Source organism: Pipistrellus hanaki (genome assembly GCF_964339955.1).
Source record: "Pipistrellus hanaki genome assembly, chromosome: 5".
Lineage (NCBI taxonomy): Eukaryota > Metazoa > Chordata > Mammalia > Chiroptera > Vespertilionidae > Pipistrellus > Pipistrellus hanaki.
The window spans coordinates 81,498,087-81,521,274 of record NC_140507.1 but is presented as its reverse complement, the minus strand read 5'-3'; the positions used below and the strand labels follow the sequence as shown (position 1 = coordinate 81,521,274).

The 23,188-nt window shown below is 51.8% G+C and overlaps 1 protein-coding gene across 2 annotated transcripts in view; it reads left to right on the top strand.

Annotated features, from left to right (window-relative positions):
• The window catches only part of ELL (elongation factor for RNA polymerase II), a 63,988-nt gene that overhangs the window by 31,503 nt on the left and 9,297 nt on the right, over positions 1-23,188 (top strand). For both annotated transcript variants that reach the window (XM_084884691.1, XM_084884690.1), the window contains exons 2-6: positions 5,367-5,414; positions 12,059-12,180; positions 12,538-12,701; positions 14,861-15,126; positions 19,207-19,331. In XM_084884691.1, the coding sequence (XP_084740817.1) occupies positions 5,367-5,414; positions 12,059-12,180; positions 12,538-12,701; positions 14,861-15,126; positions 19,207-19,331 (725 nt within the window). The remainder of the gene's footprint in view (positions 1-5,366; positions 5,415-12,058; positions 12,181-12,537; positions 12,702-14,860; positions 15,127-19,206; positions 19,332-23,188) is intronic.

Genomic DNA, 23,188 nt, shown 5'->3' with positions numbered 1-23,188 from the left:
ACCCTGGGTGCTGGGCAGTGTTTTTCCTCCACCCACTAGGTGCCAGACGTATCTTCCTTCCTAATCAAGTCAAGACAATCAAAAGTGTCCTTTGGGGCAGAATCACCCACCATCATGAATGTAACTCTGTGCCTTTAGCCTCTGGCTTCCTGTGAACCTATAGCTGGACCTGGATGTGGATTTCATAAGTCACTTCCTGTTGCCTCACTCTCCAAGGCTCTTCTCCATGGGTAGAGATAAGGGGATTTTGACCATCTTGAGTTCCTCCTCATCCTTGGCCCATCTTATGAGAGAGGGTTCTTAGGCAGACATTTGTGCCTCCTCCCATGGGGGCACCCAGCTCCCTAGCCATCACCTATCCTGAACGCTCCCCATTTTCTCCCACACGCATGGCTGTGTTTCCTACATGGCTTCTTCATTCAGATGATGATCCCCCCACCCCATACAGGGGGCGGCCAGGGGGCTAAATGATTGCAGGGCACAAATGTCCCTGCCTCATTGCACTGAGACCTCCTTACTGCCTGCTCCACTAGGCCTCCCCGCTTGATGTGCTGCGCCGGCAGTGGTGCTTGTCCTGAGCAACTCCCAACTTCATCCCCATTTAAGGCCAGTGGGAGATGGGACACTGCCATGCGGGGACCTGACAGGTGCCGTGTGTGGGGGCTAGGCTTCCTGGACTTGCCTGCTGCTCAGAAGACACTGCCTTGGATGGCTCAAAGGTGAGTATGTGTAACCTTTGAGCCTGCATTGGGAATGACATAACTCTCCCCCTCCCCCGAGGGTCTGAGGAGACTTGGGGCATTGCTGTGATGCCTGAAGTGCAGCCTATTCAGGCTCCGAGTGTGACAGGTGTGGAGGCGGCAGTGCAGTGCACAGGGGTATCCAGGGCAGTTACATTACTGGGGCCTTGACATTTTGGTCTGAGGGCCGACCCAGAAGCCACTGAGGCAACAGGGAAATGAGTGCGGGCAATGTCCAGGCCAGGGCATCAGATCCTGTTGGTCCTAGGATGCTGCCTTCTGTCCTGTTGTGTAGATAAGGTAACAGGGCAACACTCCCCCTCACCCCTCAACCCCATGAGCTGTTGGCCCCTGCAGGGAGCAGCCAGCCTGGTCATGATGGCCATGTTGCCATGGAAAGCCCCTGACCTCTGTGATGGAGTGATGCTGGTCCTGCCATGAAGGAACCTCTGATTGGGCTCTGGCTGCTCGTTCAGAAGACACTGTTGGTGCCACACCCACCTTCTGGGGGCACACAAATTTGGGGTAATCCTTGTGCCCCTGACACCACCACTGCCTTCCGTTTGCACCATGCCTTCTCACATTTAGTTGCACTTTGTTATTCTTATCTGTGCCTCAGACTGTCAATGATCTTTTACAGAAATGTAACTTACTCTTTCATATTCATAGAGGGTTTCACCATGCCCAGTGCTCTTCATTGTCCGTGAGATCCTCGTAATCATTTGATGTCACTCCCTCCTCCTGAAGAACTTCCTTGTAGTGCAGACTTACTGTAAACATACTCTTGGCTTTTGTCTCTCTGGACAAGTCTCTATTTCACTTTCTCTTTTCACTGGATATAGAATGGTTGGCAGTTTTCTACCCTCAGCCCTTTACAGATATACCTGTTATTGTTAATGGCTAGACAGGAAGCCTGTGGGGAGTCACCCAAGTGCATGTGTGAGAGCGGGAGTGAAATCCTCTGTTGTTGGGAGGAACTTGGTCCTGCTGGAGGAAAGAGACTCCAGACAAGCCCACGTGGCCTGGAGCCTGGCTCTGTAATGACAGCCAGGCTGCTGGGGACATGCTCTTGAGGCCAGCCCTCCCGGCAATAGAGAGAAAGTGGGGCTTTTAGGGCTCTTGCCTGACTTCTCCAATGTCAAATGTATCCTTCTCAATGTCCTTGGGGAATGAGTGACTTTAAAAGAAAAGTCTTTCAGAGAGGCTGCTTGACAGCTATGAGGCCAGTTAGATGCTTCACTGGGTGGCCCACAGGGAGTGTGTGGTCAGAGGAGGGTGGACCAGCATGTGTGAGTGCTAGGGCTGTCCTGGTGCAGTTCCTTCGCAGGAGATACATCCTGCCTTGTTCCTCTTCTTCCTTACCCTAAATCCGGCCTCAGTAACCATGGCCTCTGGAGCTCAAAGACTTTGCTGTTTGTGTATGGCACACACGTGCTTCAGTTAGCCCCTGCTAATCCCTGCACGGAAATCTGGGCTGAGAGATCTGAGGGCGAAGGAGCCAAGACCCATGTGCCCTCTACCACTGTAATGTCCCAAAGTTCTGCTCCGGCTTTGCACTTGCTGTTCCTTTTGCCAGAGACAATCTTCCTTCCTGGTTTTGATGATCAGGTGCCGGCAGAGAGCTTATAGTAATGACAGGCAGGCTACTTTGCATTACCTGTGCTGCGGTGTTCTCATGTCTACTGTCCCTTCTAACACTCCTGTGTTAAACATGGCTGACATCTCTCCCTGCTGTTGCTCAAAGCCCCGGAGTCTTCAGGAAAGGTCCTCTATGGGTTCTGACCTGCTGATCTGGCACATACTGATTTGCTTTCTGTCTCTTTAGCTTTGCCTTTTCTGGAAACATATATAAATTGACTGATAAAATGCATGGTATCATATGTTGCTGCCTCTCACTTAGGTTCATCCATATTGTGTCCATCAGGAGTTTATTTCTTTTTATTTTGGGACAGTATTCTTTTGTTTTTCTGTCTGCCATGTGGTGGACATGTAGGTTGTTCCCACTTTACAGATACTAAGAATAATTCTGCTGTGCACATCCTATTAATAAAAGCCTAGTATGCTAAGTGTCTGGTCATCCGGTCAGCCACTCAACCAATCAAAGTGTAATATGCTAATGATATGCTAAGGCCACTCAACTGTTTGCTATGATGTGCACTGACCACCAGGGGGTAGACAGTCAACCAGTCAATCAGTCCCTATGATGTGCACTGACCACCAGGGGGCTGATGCTCTGACCTGTAGGTTAGCTTGCTGCTGGGGTCCGGCCGATTGGGACTGAGTGAGATGGGCTGGACATGTCCTGGAGCCCTCCTGTGGTTCCTCCCTAGTTGGCCAACCTCCTGCTTCCCTCCCCAGCTCCAATCATGCATTGGTGGGGTCCCTTAGCCTGGCCTGGCCTGCGCCTTCTTGCAATCCAGGCTGTGAGACACCCCCCCACCCCAGTGCACAAATTTCATGCACCAGACCTTTAGTTTTTGCTTAAGTTCTCATATGGACATATCTTTAATTTCTCTTGGCTAATTCCTAGGAGTTGAATTGCTGGGTCATGGAGTAACTCTGTGTTTAACATTTTAAGTAAGTGTCAGACTGTTCTCCACAGCAGCCACACAGTGTATGTTTCCACCAGCCTTGCACTGAGGGTTCTAGGGTATCATTTGTCTTTCCTGTTCTAGCCATTCTGATAGGTGTACAGTTTGCATTTCATGGATGGGTAACAGCACTGAGCGCCTTCCCCCCACCTCAGTTGGCCATCTTTCCATGTCTTCTTTTCATCTCTTTAACCTTATTCCAGGCACAGGCCACTTAGATGTTGTATCTCCAAGGGCCCTGCCAGGACAAGACCCCTACGGGTGCTGTGCTTCTCATTCTCTGACTGGCAGCCTAGGCAGGGGTCAGGTCATGGTCGTGGGTCGGGTCCTGAGTCTACTTTGAAAGGAGCCTGACCCTTGTCTCACTAGCACTGGTCTCTGGATGTCCCGTTCTGACAGCCTAGCAGCATGGGGCGATGTGTTTAGAAGTTTGGGGTGGTTTCTGGGGCATCAGATCCCATAGAGGTAAGTGCTGGTGCATGGAGTGACCCCTCAGGTCTGCTTCAGACAGCAGAGTCCTTTAAGATTCTCAGCAACAAAGGAGGCTCCTGATAAACAAGGGGTTGCATGTGTGGCCCTCATGTCCGAGCGAGCTGAGCTGTCTCCCTCACATGCCCATAGCCATCAGCCCATGGGTTCCGACAGGTCAGCCACTTAATAAATCGCAGCCTTGCCTGTTGGTTGTTTCTCCCCAGGAGGTGGAGCCACTCCACTACTCAGAGCTCCTTCACCTCCCCGGGCCGTGCCATGGCTGACATTCTGGGTGGGAGCTACAGGCAGCGCTCGGGGAGGTACTGGGCGTGAGGAAGCATCGCTTACTCGGTGGGCTCAGTGGAGGTTTGAAGAGCCCAGTGCCCACTGCTGTGTGGAAGAGGCAGGTCCTATGGGTTTGGGGGACGAGGGAGGGGATCATGGTGACAAGCCAGGGCCACACTACTCCTGCGGTGTCTGCTACTCAGAAGGTGGGTACTCTGGGCCCAGGTTAGAAGAGGAGGTGCAGCCCTCTTACCTGTATTCACATTCTTTCTAAAATCCCACCACAAGGCTGATGTCTGAATACTTGAAGCTTAAAGTATTCATTTTCAGTTTTTACTATTTATCGTTTTATGACATTTGGAAGTACTGCCACCCCTAGCACAGTAACAAACTGCTCTGAAACTGTGACCTGGGAGCGAGGCAGGTTTGGGCTTCATTCTGCCCATGGTGGGGGCCAGAGTCACCTTATCAGCCTGCCTCCTGGCCAGTGATGCTCGCCCACTGATTTCCATTTGGAGGTGTGTTTGGGAGGCAGGGTGGCCTGGGCTGATGATGGGTTTGGGAGTCCAGCGAGGGGCTGCTTGTGTCTTCACTTTTGGCCACTCAATTACTCTCAGCCCCAGTCCCCATGCCAGTCAGGGAACTCGTATTGATCCTTCAAAACCCTACTTCAGAGAACTTCCCTGTAGTTTTCAGATGTGTTCACTCTCACCTTTCTGAGCACACTGTCTTTTTATTTATTTATTATTTTAAAAAATATATTTTATTGATTTTTAAAAATATATTTTATTGATTTTTTTACAGAGAGGAAGAGAGGGGGATAGAGAGCTAGAAACATCGATGAGAGAGAAACATCGACCAGCTGCCTGTTGCACACCCCCTACCAGGGATGTGCCCGCAACCAAGGTACATGCCCTTGACCGGAATCGAACCTGGGACCTTTCAGTCCGCAGACCGACACTCTACCACTGAGCCAACCTGGTTTCGGCTATTTTATTGATTTTTTTACAGAGAGGAAGGGAGAGGGATAGAGAGTTAGAAACATCGATGAGAGAGAAACATCGATCAGCTGTCTCTTGCACACCCCCCAATGGGGATGTGCCCGCAACCAAGGTACATGCCCTTGACTGGAATCGAACCTGGGACCCTTCAGTCCACAGGCCGACGCTCTATTCACTGAGCCAAACCAGTTTTGGCAGAGCACACTGTCTTACCGTGCTCCTTAGATAACCGGATGTGAGGCTCTGGATTTATAGGTATCTTTTGTTTTGTTTTTCAGGATTCTGTTTCACTGAGACCATCAATTCGATTTCAAGGAAGCCAAGGGGTGAGTCGTTTTTGTGTTACTTATGTTTGGAATTGTGGGACTGGTACAGTCTGAGCCTGTCATGGCTTGTTAGGAGGCACAGCGGTGTTTGATCCCATCCACATCCATTCCAGTCCCCATGCCAGGCTGAGCTCCACCTCTAGATGTGCCCAGGCTGGTCCTGGGCCCACAGATGGTCATCTGTCTGTGAACAGAAGAGAGGCATCCCGTCTAGCACCCCTAGGGCAGTGGTCGGCAAACTCATTAGTCAACAGAGCCAAATGTCAACAGTACAGCGATTGAAATTTCTTTTGAGAGCCGAAAACCAACTTCTGTGCATGGGCCACGAAGTTTCAATTGCAGTGTACGTGCGCGTGGTATTTTGTGGAAGAGCCACACTCAAGGGGCCAAAGAGCCGCATGTGGCTCACGAGCTGCAGTGTGCTGACCACTGCCCTAGGGTCCTTTCCTTTCTTCCTATAGCAGATTCATACTTGGCTCCCAGGCCCCAGTCCGCATTCTGACTCGGCGTCTGAGCTAATTCAAAGCTGTGGCTCCAGAGCCCAAGCAGTGTCCCTCTATGGACCCAGGACCATGGGTGTTTGTCTCATTTTGGTACTGAGTTGGGAAGTTATAGAAACTCAGCACCCCCATTTTATTATGAAATGTACTTTATTCTAAATGAACATATTAATAGAAAAATTAGGGAATGAAAGAAACGGCAAGTTGTTCACAATCTTTGCCCTCCAGTCTTAGGGTCCCATCAGTACCTCCCACCCACCAAACACTCCTTGGAACACTAGATGTTCTTCTAGCCTTCATTAAAAGTCTTTTGTTTTTTATCTGAAGAGCTGCCACATGTGTCTAAGTCAGTTTCCACCTGAGGGATCTGTGGTTTCACTGAGCCCGATGCTCCACAGAGGAAGCCTGTCGGAGATGGTGCGTGTGCAGATACAGAGGCAGCAAGATGTGCCTGTGGGCAGGCAGGACCCAGTGCCACGATGCAGCAGGGCTTCTTCCTTCTCAGGGAGACTGTTTCCTTCTTAAGACCTTTAGCTGATTGGGAGAGGCCCACCTAGACCATTGAGGGTCCTCTCCTTTATTTAGAGTCAGCTGGTCATGGATATCTACAGAACACCTCCACACACACCCAGGTTAGCTCTTATGGGGTCACTGGGGCTGTGGCCTGGCCAAGGACACACAAACTGACCAACACATTGATACCAGTGAAGGTTGGCAAGACACCCAAAGACCCAGACAACCCCCACCCCCTGTGCCTTCTTGAGGACAGCTGTGCATTCATTGGCCCCATGAGTCTGGTGGTCACCCTTTTGCCACCTCACTTTATTCTTCTTGAGACATTTCTCCAGGGGTGTTGGTGGGGCTGCCCTGGTCCCTCAGCTCCTGTGGGAAGATGAGGCCAGGGCACAGAAGGGGCCACTCTGGTCAGTGTTCACTTTCCACCGTTCCCAGATGCTCCATGAGTTTCTTCTGGGCCATGCCCTCTGTCCCTGAATTCCCATGGAAAGCCTGAGAGCCACATTCATTCTACAATAGATGTGGGGTCTCACCACGTTAGTTTTAGAATCATGTTTTGTCCACTTTTTCTTCCTCCTTGGCTTTCCTTTGCTTAACAGAGTATCTAGAGGATTTCCGCATGGACTGCTGTGTTGCAGCTCCAGGCAGGCCAGGCCATGATTTTTCACCAGAAGGCTCTTCCCTGTGGGAGTCTACGTGAGGGCTGGAAGAGCTGTGTGACAGGAATGTGTTGTTTTTCCCCCGGCTAGCTACATAGAGTCAGGCACTGGGCCTGCCCCTGTGACATCTGTACTTCCTCCTCCTCCTCCTCCTCCTCCTCCTCCTCTTCCTCCTGGGCATTGATGGGACATGTGCCCCTCCCCCCAGCCAGGTGTGAAAGGCTTGGCCTGGTGCCAGGCTGCATGTGCACCATCACCCAGTCTGGCAGGGAGGAGGTAGGGTGCCTCAGCGCTCTCCTCCCACTTCTCCTGGTCACTCCATTGCATATGCACAGCTGGGAAGTAAGGAGCGGTTTTGCTCTTTGCACATCTGCAAGGTTGGAAATGGAACAGGATGTGGGTGTGCATGGAGGAGCAGGAGGCCAGCGGAGCAGGATGGAACAGGCTCTTTAAGGACATGGGCTGCTTCAGTGTTCAGGGACCCACTCCCCAGAGGTCCATGAAGCTAACAGACTGAAGATTGAGACCCTCTCTGTAGGCTTCATAGCTTGGGGACCTTGGCCAATTTTCCCCTCTGTTCCTCAGCCTCTACCAGATAGGGACCTTGTTCACCTAGAGCACATGTGTCAAACACAAGGCCCGCGGGCCAAATCCAGCCCACCAGGCCTTGCAATGTGGCCCGCACCGCGCTGTCATCACTGCACTCCGCTGTCAGTTTATGACATTGTCAGTTTATGACTGTTCAGTAAACCATTCGGCCCGCGATTTAGGCTGGATTTTAGATTTTGGCCCCTTCTCTGATTGAGTTCGACACCCCTAACCTAGAGCAGTGTTTCCCAAACTTTTGACATATGTGTACCCCTTCTATAATTTTCGTATCGCTGAGTACCCCTCGTACTCATGAGAACGTAGAATTAGGCGCAGGTAAGCACGGTGCAGTGCATATCCCCACCAAACTCCGGTGCAACGCGTACCCCCACCAAACTCTTCCCGTAGCCCTGGGGGTACGCGTACCACACTTTGGGAAACACTGACCTAGAGCAATCATGTCAAACTTGCAGCAGGCTGTGAGTTTGGCGTGCTTAACCTAGAGGGTGATGTGTAAATTAACGTGCCTTTAGGAGAACCAGTGTGTTCCCTGTGGCACAGGATGCTCTTCCCCCCAGACATGAGTGTGGTTTAGCTGGCACAGGGTCACAGCATCAACGTACCTCCTGGGTGGGTGTTGGGCCCATCCCCACCACCTCCCAACCTAGGCTGGGGCTTGCTCCCAGACTGGCTCTATGGCACCCTCTGGTGGCCACAGTAGCCCTGTGCACTCTGCGGCATTCACCACATTCCCTGAAGAGCTAGGCCCCTCCTGAATTTCTGGCCTCCAGGACTGTCTCCTGGAGCAAAATAATCACCTGTCCATTTTGGGGTACGTTTTCACATCTGTGTTCTCTGCGCTCTCAGGGGCACTGAGCTAGCTGACTGGTCCTCTGCTGTCAAGGGGTCACGTCTGAGTTGTGAGCCCCTGACAGCTGGTAAAGCACCCCACCTGGCCAGCCCCTCTCCAAAACTCTCCAGTTGAATGCAGAAGGAGAGGTAGGGTTTTGTCCTTGGCGTTTCCCTGGGCTGTGTTGGGAAACATGAGCTGCAACTTCTAGAACAAGGTCTGATAAGGCCGGTCACAGACCTTTGGCCAGTGTCGGTATGTAGGAACCATGTCTATTAGGACGCGCTCAAGATTGAGCCACAGGTGCTTGTTGCTGTGTTATTGGTACCAGGGATAGTTGGGAAATATATATATAATTTATTTTTTACAGAGAGGAAGGGAGAGATATAGAGAGTTAGAAACATTGATGAGAGAGAGGTACATCGATCAGCTGCCTCCTGCACACTTCCCACTGGGGATGTGCCTTCAACCAAGGTACATGCCCTTGACCGGAATCGAACCTGGGACCTTTCAGTCCACAGGCCGATGCTCTATCCACTGAGCCAAACCGGTTTCGGCAATATATATTTAAAAAAAAAAAAAAAATATATATATATATATATATATATATATATATATATATATATATATATATATATATATATATTAGTGACCTTTTGCAGAAAGGAAGGGAAAGGGATATAGAACCAGAAACATCGATGAGAGAAACATCAACCAGCTGCCTCCTGCACACTCCCCATTGGGCATGTGCCCACAACCAAGGCACATGCCTTTGCCCAGAATCGTACCTGGGACCCTTGAGTCCACAGGCCAAAACTCTATCCATTGAGCCAAACCAGTTAGGGCTGGAAATATCTTACAAATATCTCTAGAATGGGGTTTATGAGTCTGGAGACATCATACACCAAAGTTGAGCAGTTGGAACCTTGGGAGCCTGGGAGCCTGAGGGCAGGGGGCAGGTAAAGGTGGAGCATTGCTCTTCTGAGCCCCCTGGAGAGGGAAGAGAAGAAGGTGCTTAGAAAGGGCCCTGGGGATCTGCCGGGCAGTGAAGGGGCTGCTTTGCTCCCAGAAGGCATGCTTAGCCGCAGTAGTAACTCCCCAGAACGGTTCCCTGGAAATTAAAATGGGGTGGAGAGGGCCTAGGGTGGGGGGTAGGGGCAGGCTGGAGGGGACCAATGGGAGGGGAAAAAGAGGACAATATATAATACTTTCAACAATAAATAATTATTTTTTAAAGATATTAAAAAAAATGAAGAAAACTGATGATTCCTGATAATCCTTCTGGCAAGAGAGGCCCTGGTCAGTGGTGTTTGGCTCCCACATCCACCTGTTTTCCTCTTTTTGCCTGGAGAAATATCCAGTGCTGTCCCCCACCATGTTGCTCCCACCTCCACTAGGGACTTGATTTGCCTCCAGAACTCTCACCTGCACTGCTTCCAGAGACCTGGGGAGCGCAGTGGCTGACTTGGGACAGATTTCAAAGGGTGGAGGTGAAAGGCTTCTAACCAGGACCCCACTAACTGCCACAGGGGAGCCAGCACCCCCTGCAGGCCTCAGGCCTGGGGCACTCAGGGCATCTGGGATGGGACCAGCATATTTATTGTTTATTGCTTGTTTTTCTGTCCTGTCCCACAAACACTTGTCCCCATCCCCCATAACCTGGTGCCAGTGCTGCCATCAGACATATCCAAACCCATTACCTATACTCAGACCAACTGGTAGCTCTGAGGCAGTCCAGAGGGCATGTCCACGGCTGCCGCATTGCAGGCCATGTCCTGGAACACGTGCCAAGCTCCCTGGCGCAGAGACAACTGCATTCCGTTTGTGCTCAGCTGGATGGTTTCCTAGCTGGTTCCCAGAGATTGGTAATCATTAACCAGCGGATGCCGTACAGTGGTACCACTCCCTGCACACCTCCCTCCCGCCCCCCAGCTGTCCCAAGGACACTGGCCACAAGCACGTCTGTGTATGTCTTCCCTTGTCACTAGCTAGGACCAAGCTCTTCCGAGCATTATTTCAAGTCCTGTGTCACCCACTTTCCTGCACAGACTGGCCTCTGGGCTCAGTGCTGGGCCCTCTCCTACTCTGGGACAAGTTTGGAAGTGGGCATATGTGCCCAGTGGAAAAGGCCCACATAGAGTGGAAGGGACACAGTGAAGTGCCCAGAGGGAAGCACGGTAGCCGTTCCCTGCTCAAGCTCGGGTAGGGCATCTGCAGCGTGGGTCAGTTGGCCTCTGCACATGTCCTGGTCCCACCATCAGCTCTCTGCTGGCTCCAGGGAGCATCCCGAAGTTGTGATGAGGGTTTCCTACACCCTGTCCTTGGGCAGATGTCTGCTCTGTCTTGATCCAGTGTGGGCTGTGCCTGTCATGGCTGTGGCTGCATAGTTGCAGAGTTCCATTTTGCAGCCAGAGGTGGTGTCTGTCCTTCCACCTGCCTATATGAGTGGGGGTGAGTCTGCCTCACGGCTGCACGAACTGGGGGTGGGATAGGTAGGGTGGAAGCTACCCAGGGCTACCAGTACCTTAGAGCTCAGCCCGGATTTTTCTCCCCTTCTCTCAGGGGTGACAGTTCAGTGGGGACTGACACCCTTTGCAGCCACTGCCCCCCGAGCAGATATGGGCAAGGAGGAGCCACCACATCTGGCTCAGTGTCCCCGGAAACTGCTTTTTATTTTGCTCACTGGTGTGCAGGCTTCCCGCCATGATCTGGGCAGCTGCATGCTAGGTGTGCACTGGCTGTGGTTGCATCTCCCTGGTGACCCTCAGAAGCCTGTTCACAGCCACAGGACAGTGGACAGACACTCAGTGGAGTTTGTATCCCCAGGGAGGAGGCGGAGAGAGGTCCCTAAGTGGAGCAAAGCTCAAAGCATCTTGGCTGCCCAGCGTGCACTGCTGGCTGCTGACACCATCTTGTCTCATCCCATCCCTCCTGCCCCCCCCCCTTTTTTTTTAATCCTCACCTAAGGATATTTTTTCCATTGATACTTAGAGTGGAAGGGAGGGGGAGAGACAGAGAGAAACATCGATGTAAGACACATCAGTTGATTGCCTCCCACACATACCTTGACTGGGTCCAGGATTGAGTGCAATCAAGGTACATGCCCTTGACCAGAATAGAACCTGTGGCCCTGCAGTCTGTGGGCCAATGCTCTAACCACTGAGAAACCCAGCTAGGCCTCATTTTACCTTTGAGAATGTCCTTGGCCAGATCTGCCCTTTTTGGGGGGTGAAGAAACTGAATCATGGCCCAGATGTGGGTTCGATCCCTGACTCCATGTGTATGTTACCCGCTCTGTACTTCTCAGACTGTGCTGCCATCACCCCTCCCTCTTAGGGAAAGATGACCCTGAACATCACTAGGGACAGGTGATGGGGGCCAGCCCAGAGTCCTGTCACTGCCAGGAAAGCAGAGGTGTTTTGAATTGAAGTGCCAGCAGCGGACATTGGACAGCTGGGATCCAGCAGCTGGTCTGTGCCACGGTCCCTCCATGCTCTGGACTCTCAGTGACGCCCCCTTGTCTCCGTGCAGCACATTTCCATCCCCCAGCCGGACTACCCCTCAGAGGCTCGGATCTTCTCCTTCTACCTCTCCAACATTGGCCGTGACAGCCCCCAGGGCAGTTTCGACTGCATCCAGCAGTACTTCTCCAGGTGAGGCCAAGAGGGACAGCCTGCCTCTCCAGCCCCCCGCCCCACCCCCACCCTCCTGTGCAGGTGTTTGCCCACCGCTTTTGGCCCACTGCCTCCTTCTCCCGGTGCCCCCATACCTCGATTGAGCCCCTCTGGCTGCTTCCATTGCGTCCAGAGTGTAGGTTCTTGCATTGTGTCTCTGACCCACGGCCTTGGTCCCCTTGTTTCTTCTGGGTAAAGATGTGCCCCGTGGAAATCATATGTCTGCATCGGTGCTGAGCCCTGTTTCCTGGTGGCGGGGGGTGGGGTGTCTCGGGCCCAAGACCATATCTCCGTCTCCCAGGTGTTCATCTTGGCTCCTGGCCCCTTGTCTTACAGCCATGGGGATATCCACCTGGACTGCTTGGGTAGCATCCAGGACAAAATCACAGTGTGTGCCACCGATGACTCCTACCAGAAGGCACGGCAGAGCATGGCACAAGCCGAGGAGGAGACACGGAGTCGGGGTGCCATTGTCATCAAGCCTGGAGGCCGCTACCTGGGTGAGGATGGGGACCAGGGACTTCAACTTTGGGGGCTCCACTTGGGCGGGAGTGGATTATGCCTTTCAGGCAGCTGTTGGGGAGTAGGAGGCGTCCAGAGCCTGTCCAGGCCGGGAGCAGAGGTGTGGGCCAGCCCCTGAGCAGGACCAGCTAGGTCCATGTCTGGTCAGGAAGAAGGTCCTGCCAGTCACCTTGGGGCTATGCCATCTGCTGCCTCCCAAGCCCCCAGGTGGACTCGGGACCTGAAACAGAGAATTTGAATCCTTGGCCTCTCTCCCAGGCCACAGTCTCGGGGACCTTTACTGGCCAGAGACAGACATGCTTCATGAACACAGGGTGCCGTATTTCCTCTGGCCACACCCCTTGTTCTCACATGCCCAGCCGACTCCTCACCGAGTCTGAGATGCCTGGCAGGACACAGACCACCGGGTGCGCCCACAGCGGCCTGTGCTGTGTTGGGGCCAGCCAGTGACTGTCGACTGAGACCTGGAAGGAAAAGCTTTGGTCCCTGCTGGCCTGGAAGGCTCCAGCAACTCAGCGTTCGTTCAGAAATAATTTTGGTGAAAATATTAAAAATGGGATAAAAAGTACAGTTTATTCAGAAAGCTCAGCATCCTGCTGCAGCCTTCTCACCTCCTAGACCCAGATGGGAGTGAGATGTTATCCGAAGTTATTCCCAGGAAACGGGCATTAGGCAGAAGAGGCATGAACCAGCTTACAGCAGTTGGGACCTCGATGGCTTTATGGGATTTTTTTTTAAAATATATTTTATTGATTTTCCACAGAGAGGAAGGAAGAGGGATAGAGAGCTAGAAACATCGATGAGAGAGAAACATTGACCAACCGCCTCCTGCACACCCCCTGCCAGGGATGTGCCTGCAACCAATGTACATGCCCTTGACCGGAATCGAACCTGGGACCTTTCGGTCCACAGACCGACGCTCTGTCCACTGAGCCAAACCAGTTTCGGCGGGATTTTTCTTTTTTAAGAAATGGTGGGAGGTTTCACATACCCCCAAAGAAAGCCTCGTTGGCAATGGGGTTGGCTCTGAATGAAATTCCAGATGTCTGTGCAGGAGTTCGTCCTGCTGGTCAGTGTTGAGCCCGCCGCTTCACCTACTTGGTTTCACCTCAAGATGCAAACAGAGACATTCATAGACATCTTAGTGAATTTCTGGGTCTTTCACTAAAAACTTGGCCAAGATTTGTCTTATTGGACCATTTTGTATACGATGAGAATTTTTGCAACACTTTATGTTTTAGTGGAAACACTCATCTGGCCTCTTAGGATGCTGTCCGGCTGTACTTGGTCTCCCCATCTCATGTCACACTGTCAGCGGGATCCTCTAGGGACAGAGTCAGGCCCTCCCGAAAGCCTGCAGATTCACAAAGCCCTTCTGCCTTTGTTAAACTGACAGATCAGATTAGAGGGAGAAGAGCAAAAAGAAGTCATCATGGAGAGGTTTCTGGCCCAAGGGCATGTGCTGATCTCACTCGGCCGTCCACATTCCCTTGGTGTCAGGTGTAGCATCCAGGACAGAATTAACGACTTCCTCCCTCGAGAGCAGTGTCTGCGGCTCGATGGAGGGGCAGCCATGCCGGACCCCCATGTCTATACCAGGAGAATGTCAGAGCGGCCTGCTGCCCCAGGGCTCTAGGCTAACACCCTGGGTTCTCCAGAGCAGCTGCCCAAGCAGCCCTGGCATCTCTGTTCCCTACTTTTCCATAAAAGAGAATGGCGAACCCCATGGGACCAGCACAGAGCTCCGAAGTGTAGTCTCAGGGGACCCCTGCCTTGGCAGGTCAGGGATCCCCCTCCATTTAACATCAAAGGACTCATAGACCAGCCCCTCTCCCTGTGGTCAGCGTTTTGGTCCCCAGGATTTAGATTGCCCAGGATGAAGTCAGTTATGGCTCTAAACATGCCTATACTTTGCTCCTGATTCTGAGCTTGCAAGTGCCCAGTGAGCTGTGTGTGGTCAGCAGGTGGCACTCTCCTCCACCCTGGATTTCCATGCTGCCTTGGCAGGAGTGTGATGCTGTTGGCCATTGCTTTCCACACTCAGGACTCAGCATCAGCCCCAGGCAGTGGGACACCATGGCCACCCTCTCACCCCCTCCAATTCTTAACTTACCTATCGCCCTGGTTCTCGTTGCAGGCAAGAAGGTTCAGTTTAGGAAACCAGCCCCAGGGGCGACGGATACTGTGCCCTCCCGGAAGCGGGCGACCCCCATCAACCTGGCAAATGCCATCAAGAAAAGTGGTGTTAGCGGGGGCGGTGGGGTATCTCAGAGGCCTTTCCGTGACCGGGTGCTACATCTTCTGGCACTGAGGCCCTACCGGAAGGCTGAACTGTTGCTGCGGCTACAGAAGGACGGCCTGGCGCAGGCAGACAAGGACACGCTGGACAGCCTCCTCCTGCAGGTGCATGCCTACCCAGGGCTGGCTGGGCTGGGGCGGGATGGGATTCAGCCAGCCTGTGAGCAGCCTCTGCAGACGGTCTGGACGCACAGTGGATTGGGAGTATGTCATCTAGTCTCTGGTGTCTTGAGTTCAGCTTAAAGCAAGGCCAGCACCCTGTTCCTTAATATCTGGTAGCACATAGGCAGCGGGCACTGCACAGGAGATCCAAGCCTTCATTTGCACAAGCTTTTTAGAATTGAGTGGAACCAGGGAATGCGCATGTTAGTGAGAGCCCTCACCAGCCATGATCACAGGCAGGAGGCCTCACCTCTGGACCTCTGGGTTCTGTCTGTGGCTGGGGCACAGCAGCAGCTGGGGCTTACCTGGTGGGAACATGGTGCTGGCAGGTGAGCCTGCTACTAAGAAACAGCCTGTGCTTTGGAGCAAGTGAGGTGAGCCCAGCCACCTTCCTGAGGCCCTGCCCTGGTTCCCAGCATTCTGGGAGGTGGCTGTGTCTTACCCCCGGAAGTGAGAGGCTTGCTCTGGCTTCCCCACGTCAGCCAGGCCATGCTGATGCCACTTCATGGTGGTGTTGTGAGGACAGTCATGCCAGCACCCGAGGCGGAGGTGTGGTCGAGCCTCTCCAGTTCCCCTCCACCCGCTCACCTGTTCTTCCTATTTTCTGCCTCCGACACTCTGGCACTTGGCCCGTGCCTCTTGTGGCAGAAAGCCCATGCCGAGATGGTAGCTGTACCTGAGGGTGACTTTTCATGTTTGCCAAGTTCTTCAGCGGGCCTCTTGGTGTTCATTTTCTCCTTCCTCATGCAACCCGAGGCTCTTGTGAACCATGCAGCGTGTTTGGTAGGAGAATGTCAGCGCCATGCTACAGCTGGGGTCCCTCGTTACCCCTAGCCCCAGAGAGTTCACGGTAAAGGGTAGGGGTGGGGAAAGGAGGCCTCTGGATCTCCCCCTGTGGAAAAGTGGGAGCTTCGTTTCATGCATGGTTGAAGATCTGGGTGGGGCCCGGGCCCCCCCATTATCTCTGGGGCACCCGTTATCTTCGTCTGGGAAGGCATCTCCTGTATTACCAGGGCCTTGGTAATTATTGGCACTTGCCATCACCAGTATATTGGGGGCTCCCATGTGCTCTTACTTGGCACCCATGTGTGGATTTGGCCTCCTGAGGCACCAGCCCCAGCTCCTAGTTTGTGCTGAGAAGGACCAAGCAGTGATTTTTCTCCCTGGGAGTTCAGGAGTTGGCTCAGGGGCTTGCCAAAGCTCTAGAAAGCTGCAGAACCAGAACCAGCCTTCCCAGGGGGCTCAGTTCCTCGGAAAGTCAAACGTGTCAGTCTTGTCCTCACAAATTAAAGGTAAGCACATTTAAGGTGCCCCCAGAGCCTTTCTCTGTAGCACGGGGAGACCAAGGTAGGGATGAGGGGATTTTGGTGGAGCTGTCAGGTGTGAGTCAGGACTGAAGATACAGGTGGGACCCATGCCTGCCCCCGGGGGTGCCTGCAGCCCTCACTGCTGTCAGGCTAGGCCCTCAGCCTCTGGTGTGGCGTTCCTAAGAGTGTCCTCACTCCCGCCCTCCCCTCTTGCCTCGCTTATGCCTGAAATAAAGGAGAAACACGAGAGACCCTCAAACCCCGAATGTGAAACAGCTGACAGAGCACACAGATACACCGAGGTTTACCCTCAGAGAGGCCCTCAGACACGGCAGGACGCCACACTCCATTTTCTGGAGACGGGTCTGCGGTGCTTACGTGGACCAGCCTGGAGCAACCGCTGTGTTTCTTACCCCCGGACGCTCTCGTTGCTCCAGGCCCTTCTGGAACTAGAGAGGCACCGTGATGGGCTATGGCTCCTCCATCAGCTTGGGTTGTTGGCAGCCTCCTGGAGGTAGCCCAGCCAGCATCTACAGGCAGTGCGTCCTCCTTGTAGATGCTTTCTGCTCTGATTTCTCCTGAACGGCCCCGTCTGCCTTGTGCTTCTGTGTTCACTGCCCAGGTAGTGCTCCCCAGTGATTGTGGGGGGCAGCAGGGCCCTGTCAACTTGGGGAAGGGGAAGGTCTTCAGGAATCCTGTGGGCTGCACCTTGCCTAGGCTGGTCAGCCTCCCATATGACCAGGTATCTGGTTAGCAGCACTGACAAACTGCGTTCCTCAAAGGAACCTCTCCCTTCTGTGGAAACATTTAAGGCATCTGTCTCCAGGGCCGGCTGGGCTTCAGAGAAACCCATGGGCTCCTCCTCATGGTGGGAGTGTTGACCGGTTGGACATGCTTCTAGAGAGTATTTGAGCAAAATGTACCAAAAGCCATAGAAGGTGTTCAGAGCCTTTGACCCATTAATCCCGCTTCTGGAAGTTGGTGAAAGAAAGAACAGTTGCCTGCATGGAAAAGCCTGCACATGGTGATGTCTGTTTATGCTACAGAGAAACTGGAAACACAACTGCATCCAACAAAGGAGAAATATTTGAAATCAGTGTGGCCATTTGGTGGAATATTATTTAACTGTTAAAAATGCTCCTTGTGTTGCCGGGACCGGTTTGGCGCAATGGATAGAGCGTCGGCTTGGGGACTGAAGGGTCCCGGGTTCGATTCCGGTCAAGGGCATGTACCTTGGTTGCGGGCATATCCCCAGTAGCGGGTGTGCAAGAGGCAGCTGATCGATGACTCTCTCATCGATGTTTCTAACTCTCTATCTCCCTTCCTCTCTGTACAAAATCAATAAAATATATATTTTTTTAAAAATGCTCCTTGTGGCCCTGGCTGGGGTAGTTTGGTTGGTTGGAGTGTTGACCCATACATCGAAAGGTTGCAGGTTCAATTCCCTGTCAGGGCACATACCTGGGTTGCAGGTTCGGTCCCTGGTTGGCGTATGAACATGAGGCAGTCAATGTTTCTCCCTGTCCCTCTCCTCTCCTCTCTCTCTCTCTCTCTCTCTCTCTCTCTCTCTCTCTCTCTCTCTCTCTCTTAAATATATCTTATTGATTTTTCACAGAGAGGGGGAGAGAGGGATAGAGAGTTAGAAACATCGATGAGAGAGAATCATGGATCAGCTGCCTCTTGCACACTGGGGGTGTGCCCACAACCAAGGAACATGCCCTTGACCAGAATCGAACCTGGAGTCTGCAGGCCGACGCTCTATCCACTGAGCCAAACCGGCCCCGGCCCTCCCTTCTCTTTAAAAAATAAAATATATCCTCTGGTGAGGATTTTAAAAAAATCCTTACCAGATAATTTCAACATCTGAGTAATATTAGCATTGGCACCAGATGATTGTCCTTTAAAAAATGTTCCTTGTGGAAATCACTGTGACATGAAGTCCTCTCAGAATCCAGTAATAGGGAGAAACAGCAGCATAGCTACACATGCATGTGTAGACAACCAGGGCGCCCTTCAACACTTCAAGCACCCTTAAGGCAGGCGTTTAAAACCCATCTTCAAAAAACATCTTAGAGACCAGCTCAGCTTTCATTGACGAATGGGAGCAGAGCTGGCTGGTGCATCGGAGGTAGGCTCAGTCTGGCCCCTAGAGGCGCTAGCACCCCCAGCCTCTGCCTCAGTAGCTGCAAATCCTAGAGGGGTGTCTTCCTCCATTCAGGCTGCTATTGCAGTCCCATGGACCTGGACGGCTCAAACAACGGACATTTACTTCTCACAGTTCTGGAGACTGGACTTGCAAGATCAAGGTGGTGGCAGATTGGTAGCTTTGAAGGCCTCCGTGGTGATTCCTCTTCACACTGTGTCCTTACATGGCAGAAGGGCAAGGGAACCTCTTTTATAAGGAGACTAATCCCAATCATGAGGGCTCTGTTCTCATGATTTAAACACCTCCCAAAGGCCTCCCCTCCAAATACTACCACATACCATAACATGAATTTTCAGTCCATAGCAGAGGGAGGCTGATGATGGGGCTTATAAATGGTAGCCCCCTTTCTAGAGTCAGTCTGGCCCCCAGCAGCTGTGAGAAGTGTATCTGGACTTAGGGCAGAGGAGCTGGGGGAGTGGTGCTGCCCCTTGCCATCCAGGACTGTCTGTCTGTCTCCATGCTCCCTTCCCTCCGCGCTGCCCACAAAGTGATGCTGGCTCTGTGTTGCAGGTGGCCAACGTGAATACCAAGGATGGCACTTGCACACTGAAGGACTGTATGTACAAGGATGTGCAAAAGGACTGGCCTGGCTACTCAGAGGGGGACCAGCAGCTGCTAAAGCGCGTGCTTGTCAGGTAAGGCCACCTCTCCTGGGCCTCAGGAGATCTCAGGGTGCTGGGTGCCCTTGTCTAGTTCCAGAGGCTTCAGGGCTGAGAGCGGGGGAGAAAGGCCCGTGGGAACTCTGGCCATCTTCTCATGCCTGGACAGCCCACCATGGCCTCCTGCTGGGGGAAGGCCAGCCCCCGCTGTGTGGGCTCCAGAGCACACATCACTCTCCAAGGGCTTCTGCTTAGGCTGTGCCTTCTTAGAACCATTTAAGAATGTAAAGCAGACAAAACAAAGCTCCCCACAGACATGACTAAGCAGGTTAAATGCACCCTCTAGGGTTAAGGACCAGAGGTCAGGAGGGGCCTGGTCAGCCAGCGATTGGTTCCTTCTCTGCTGGCCAGCTGAACAATAATTAGTTCTTAAGTGATTTCTCAGGACCTGGAGTTCTTTATGAAGTTGTTGTGTGGTTTTTTTTTTCTTCCTCCTCTTCTCTTTTAAGTTCAGCTCTTTAAAGCAGTAATTGCATCTGGAAAACAAAGCTGAGTTGGGGTCACTCTAGGTGAACCCCAAGTTCCTCCTGAGCCCTGCAGGGCACTCATCCCCAGTCCAGGGTTTCCGGGTGCTGGGGAGCTAAAGGAGACAGTCTCTATAGGAGCGACACTCCCCATGTCCCCTCCCTGGCAATCTGTGTCCCAGCTAAACACGTTAGGTTGCCACTGTCCCCTCCGGCAGGTGTTTTCATTCATCACCTAATTTTTGGTAAAAAAAGGTCCAGTGTTGAAATGGCTGATTATACCTACCCAGGTACTTTGAGGTGGCAAGGGGCACTTGAGGGGCACAGCGAGGCTTCTATCCTTTTATTTTTATTTATTTATTTATTTTTAAATATATTGATTTTCCACAGAGAGGAAGGAAGAGGGACAGAGAGCTAGAAATGTCGATGGGAGAGAAACATCAACCAGCTGCCTCCTGTACACCCCCCACCGGGGATGTGCCCGCAACCAATGTACATGCCCTTGACCAGAATCGAACCTGGGACCTTTCAGTCCACAGATCGATGCTCTATCCACTGAGCCAAACCGGTTTCGGCCTATCTGTCCCTTTAGAGCCTCTCGCCAGGTGCCTAAGTTCTAGACCTCAGGGCCTTGTCCTCACTGAATTTCCAGGAAGGGGCATGGCTGAGAGTGAGAAGCCCATATGCATGTTTGCATACAAGTGTTTGTGCACTTGTGTGTGTATGGTCAGTAGGAAACGGCACTCGGAGGCTCCCCATCCAGCCCTGTGCACACATCCACATGGGCAGCCTTGCAGGTGATCTGGAGCAGGGGAGCAACGTGGCCCCCATGGTCTGAAAACTTAACTTGTCCTTCCTGTTCTTGTGTGATTGGGAAAAGGTCTCACTATCCTTCCTCCTGCTTCCTCTAGTTCTGCCACTGGGGCACTCTGCTCCCAGACTCTTCCCATCGTCTTCCCTGTTATCTTTTCTCTCTTTTTTCTTTAGGTAGTTTCTTTGGCTTCTCCCAACCTGTCCTTTTGGCCATCATTTCTAGTTCCCAAGAGTACTTCTTATTATCTTTTTATAGCATCATGTTCTTTTATTTATATTTAAAATAAATATGTTCTTATTGATTTCAGAGAAAGGAAAAAAAAAGAAGAGAGAGAGAAACATAGATTGGCTGTCTCTTTGCATGCCCTCTAATGGGATTTGAGCCCACAATGTGGGCATGTGCCCTGACCGGGAATTGAACAGGCAACGTCCTGGTGCATGGGACGATGCTCAACCAATTGAGCCATACCAGCTGGGTGTATCATATGTTCTTATCCATAGGAGTGATGCCGTTTTAAATTTACTCTTAAGGAAATTAAAAAAAAAATAGCTTTATTAAGATATAGTTCACTTAACACAAGCTGGTTTGGTTCAGTGTAAAGAGTGTCAGCCTGGGGACTGAAGGGTCCCCCATTTGATTCCGGTCAAGGGCATGTACCTTGATTGCAGGCTGGTTGGGGCATGTGCAAAGGCAACCAATTGATATGTCTCTCACATCTATGTTTCTCTCTCCCTTCTATTCTCTCTAAAAATCAATGGAAAATATCCTTGGGTGAGGATTAACAACAAAAAAAGTATACAACTTATTGGTATTATATTTAGTGCATTCACAGTGTTGTGCAGCCATGATCTCTAATTCCAGAACATTTCTATCACCTCAAAGAAGACTCCTCGTTAGTGTTACTCCCTCATTGCCCTCCCCTAACTCTTGGCCATTCATTTTCTCTTTCTATGGATTCGCTTGTTCTGGACATTTCATATAAATGGGATCATACACCATGTGGCCTTTTGTCTCTGGCTTCTTTACTCATAATGCTTTTAAGGTTCATCCAGGTTGTAGCATAAGTCAGTTCTTCATTCCTTTTTATAGCAAATAATCTGTTAGATGGAAGGGCCACATTTTATTTATCCATCTTTTCTTTTTTTAAATATATTTTATTGATTTTTTTTACAGAGAGGAAGAGAGAGGGATAGAGAGTTAGAAATATCGATGAGAGAGAAACATCAACCAGCTGCCTCTTGCACACGCCTTAGTAGGGATGTGCCCGCAGCCAAGGTACATGCCCTTGACCAGAATCGAACCTGGGACCTTTTAGTCCACAGGCAGACGCTCTATCCACTGAGCCAAACTGGTTTCAGCTATTCATCTTTCCAATGGATACCTGGGTTGTCCCCACCTCTTGGTGTAATTGTGCTGCATGAACATTTGTGTCCAAGGATTTTGTAGTCATGGATTTTCAGTTCTCTTTAAACATATACCAAGGAGTGAAGTGCTGAGCCACATAGTAATTCTTTGATTAACTTTTTGAAAAACCACTGTGCTTACCATTTTACATTCCCACCAGCAGGTGCAGAAGTCAGTTTTCTACATCCTCACCAGCACTTACTTCCTGATGTTGTTTTAGTCTTAACTGTCCTAGTGGGTGTGAAGTGTATCTCACTGTGAGTTTGATTTGCATTTCCCTGGTGAAGAACAACGCTGAGCACCTTCTGTGTGCTTGTTGCCATTTGCATATCTTCTTTGGAGAGATGTGATACAAGTCCTTTGTCTTTCTGAAGATACTAAGACTGGTGTGTTGTTGTTGTTGTTGAGTTAAAATTTTCATCCCCTTACAGTCCTTCCTTTCAAATGAATTTTTCTGTCTATTGTGGAGCCTAACATTTGTTGCCTAGAAGCCCCACCTTCCTCAGGACTTTCCTCTGGGGCTCTGACTCTTCCGGAGGGCTTCTCCGTTTCCTCCTCTCCCAGGGCCACAGCCTGTCCCTCCTGTCACCCAGGTGCGGCCCCAGCAGCCTCCAGGCCCCTCCTCCTGGCCCTGCTGTGGGCTCTGCAGCAGGAACAGCCTGGTGGGAGCTCCTCCTCTGAGTCCCTGAGGCTGCAGCCCCCAGGCCTCAGGATTCTGTGGCCTGGGCCTGGTTTTCTTGGAGCCCATATTTCTGCGTTAGTGTTAAATATTGTTGCTCTCTTGTTCCCTTTCCTCTCCGGGCCTTTTTAGTGGGGAACTTGAAAGAGAGAGAAAGAAATGCCGGTCCTTGGTTTTCAGTCTTTAACCAGAGGCTGGACAGCAAGCCTGCCCCTCCTTAACCACAGGGACCGTGTTCCTGTGGCTCTCCTTGGACCTCATGCAGGGGTTAGCGCAGTGGTTTGGAGTGTGGCCATTGGTCACGGAGTCAGGCTTGCGTGTCACTGGTTGAAGCAGCGCAGACATGGACCTCAGTCTCCCTGCTGGGCCGGAGGAGGGCCCTCAGCACCACACACAGCACCAGGGTCGCACCAAGCTTTGGGGTTTCTGTCCCTTCTTCTGTCCCTGGCTGCACTGTTTTGCTCAGGTCCAG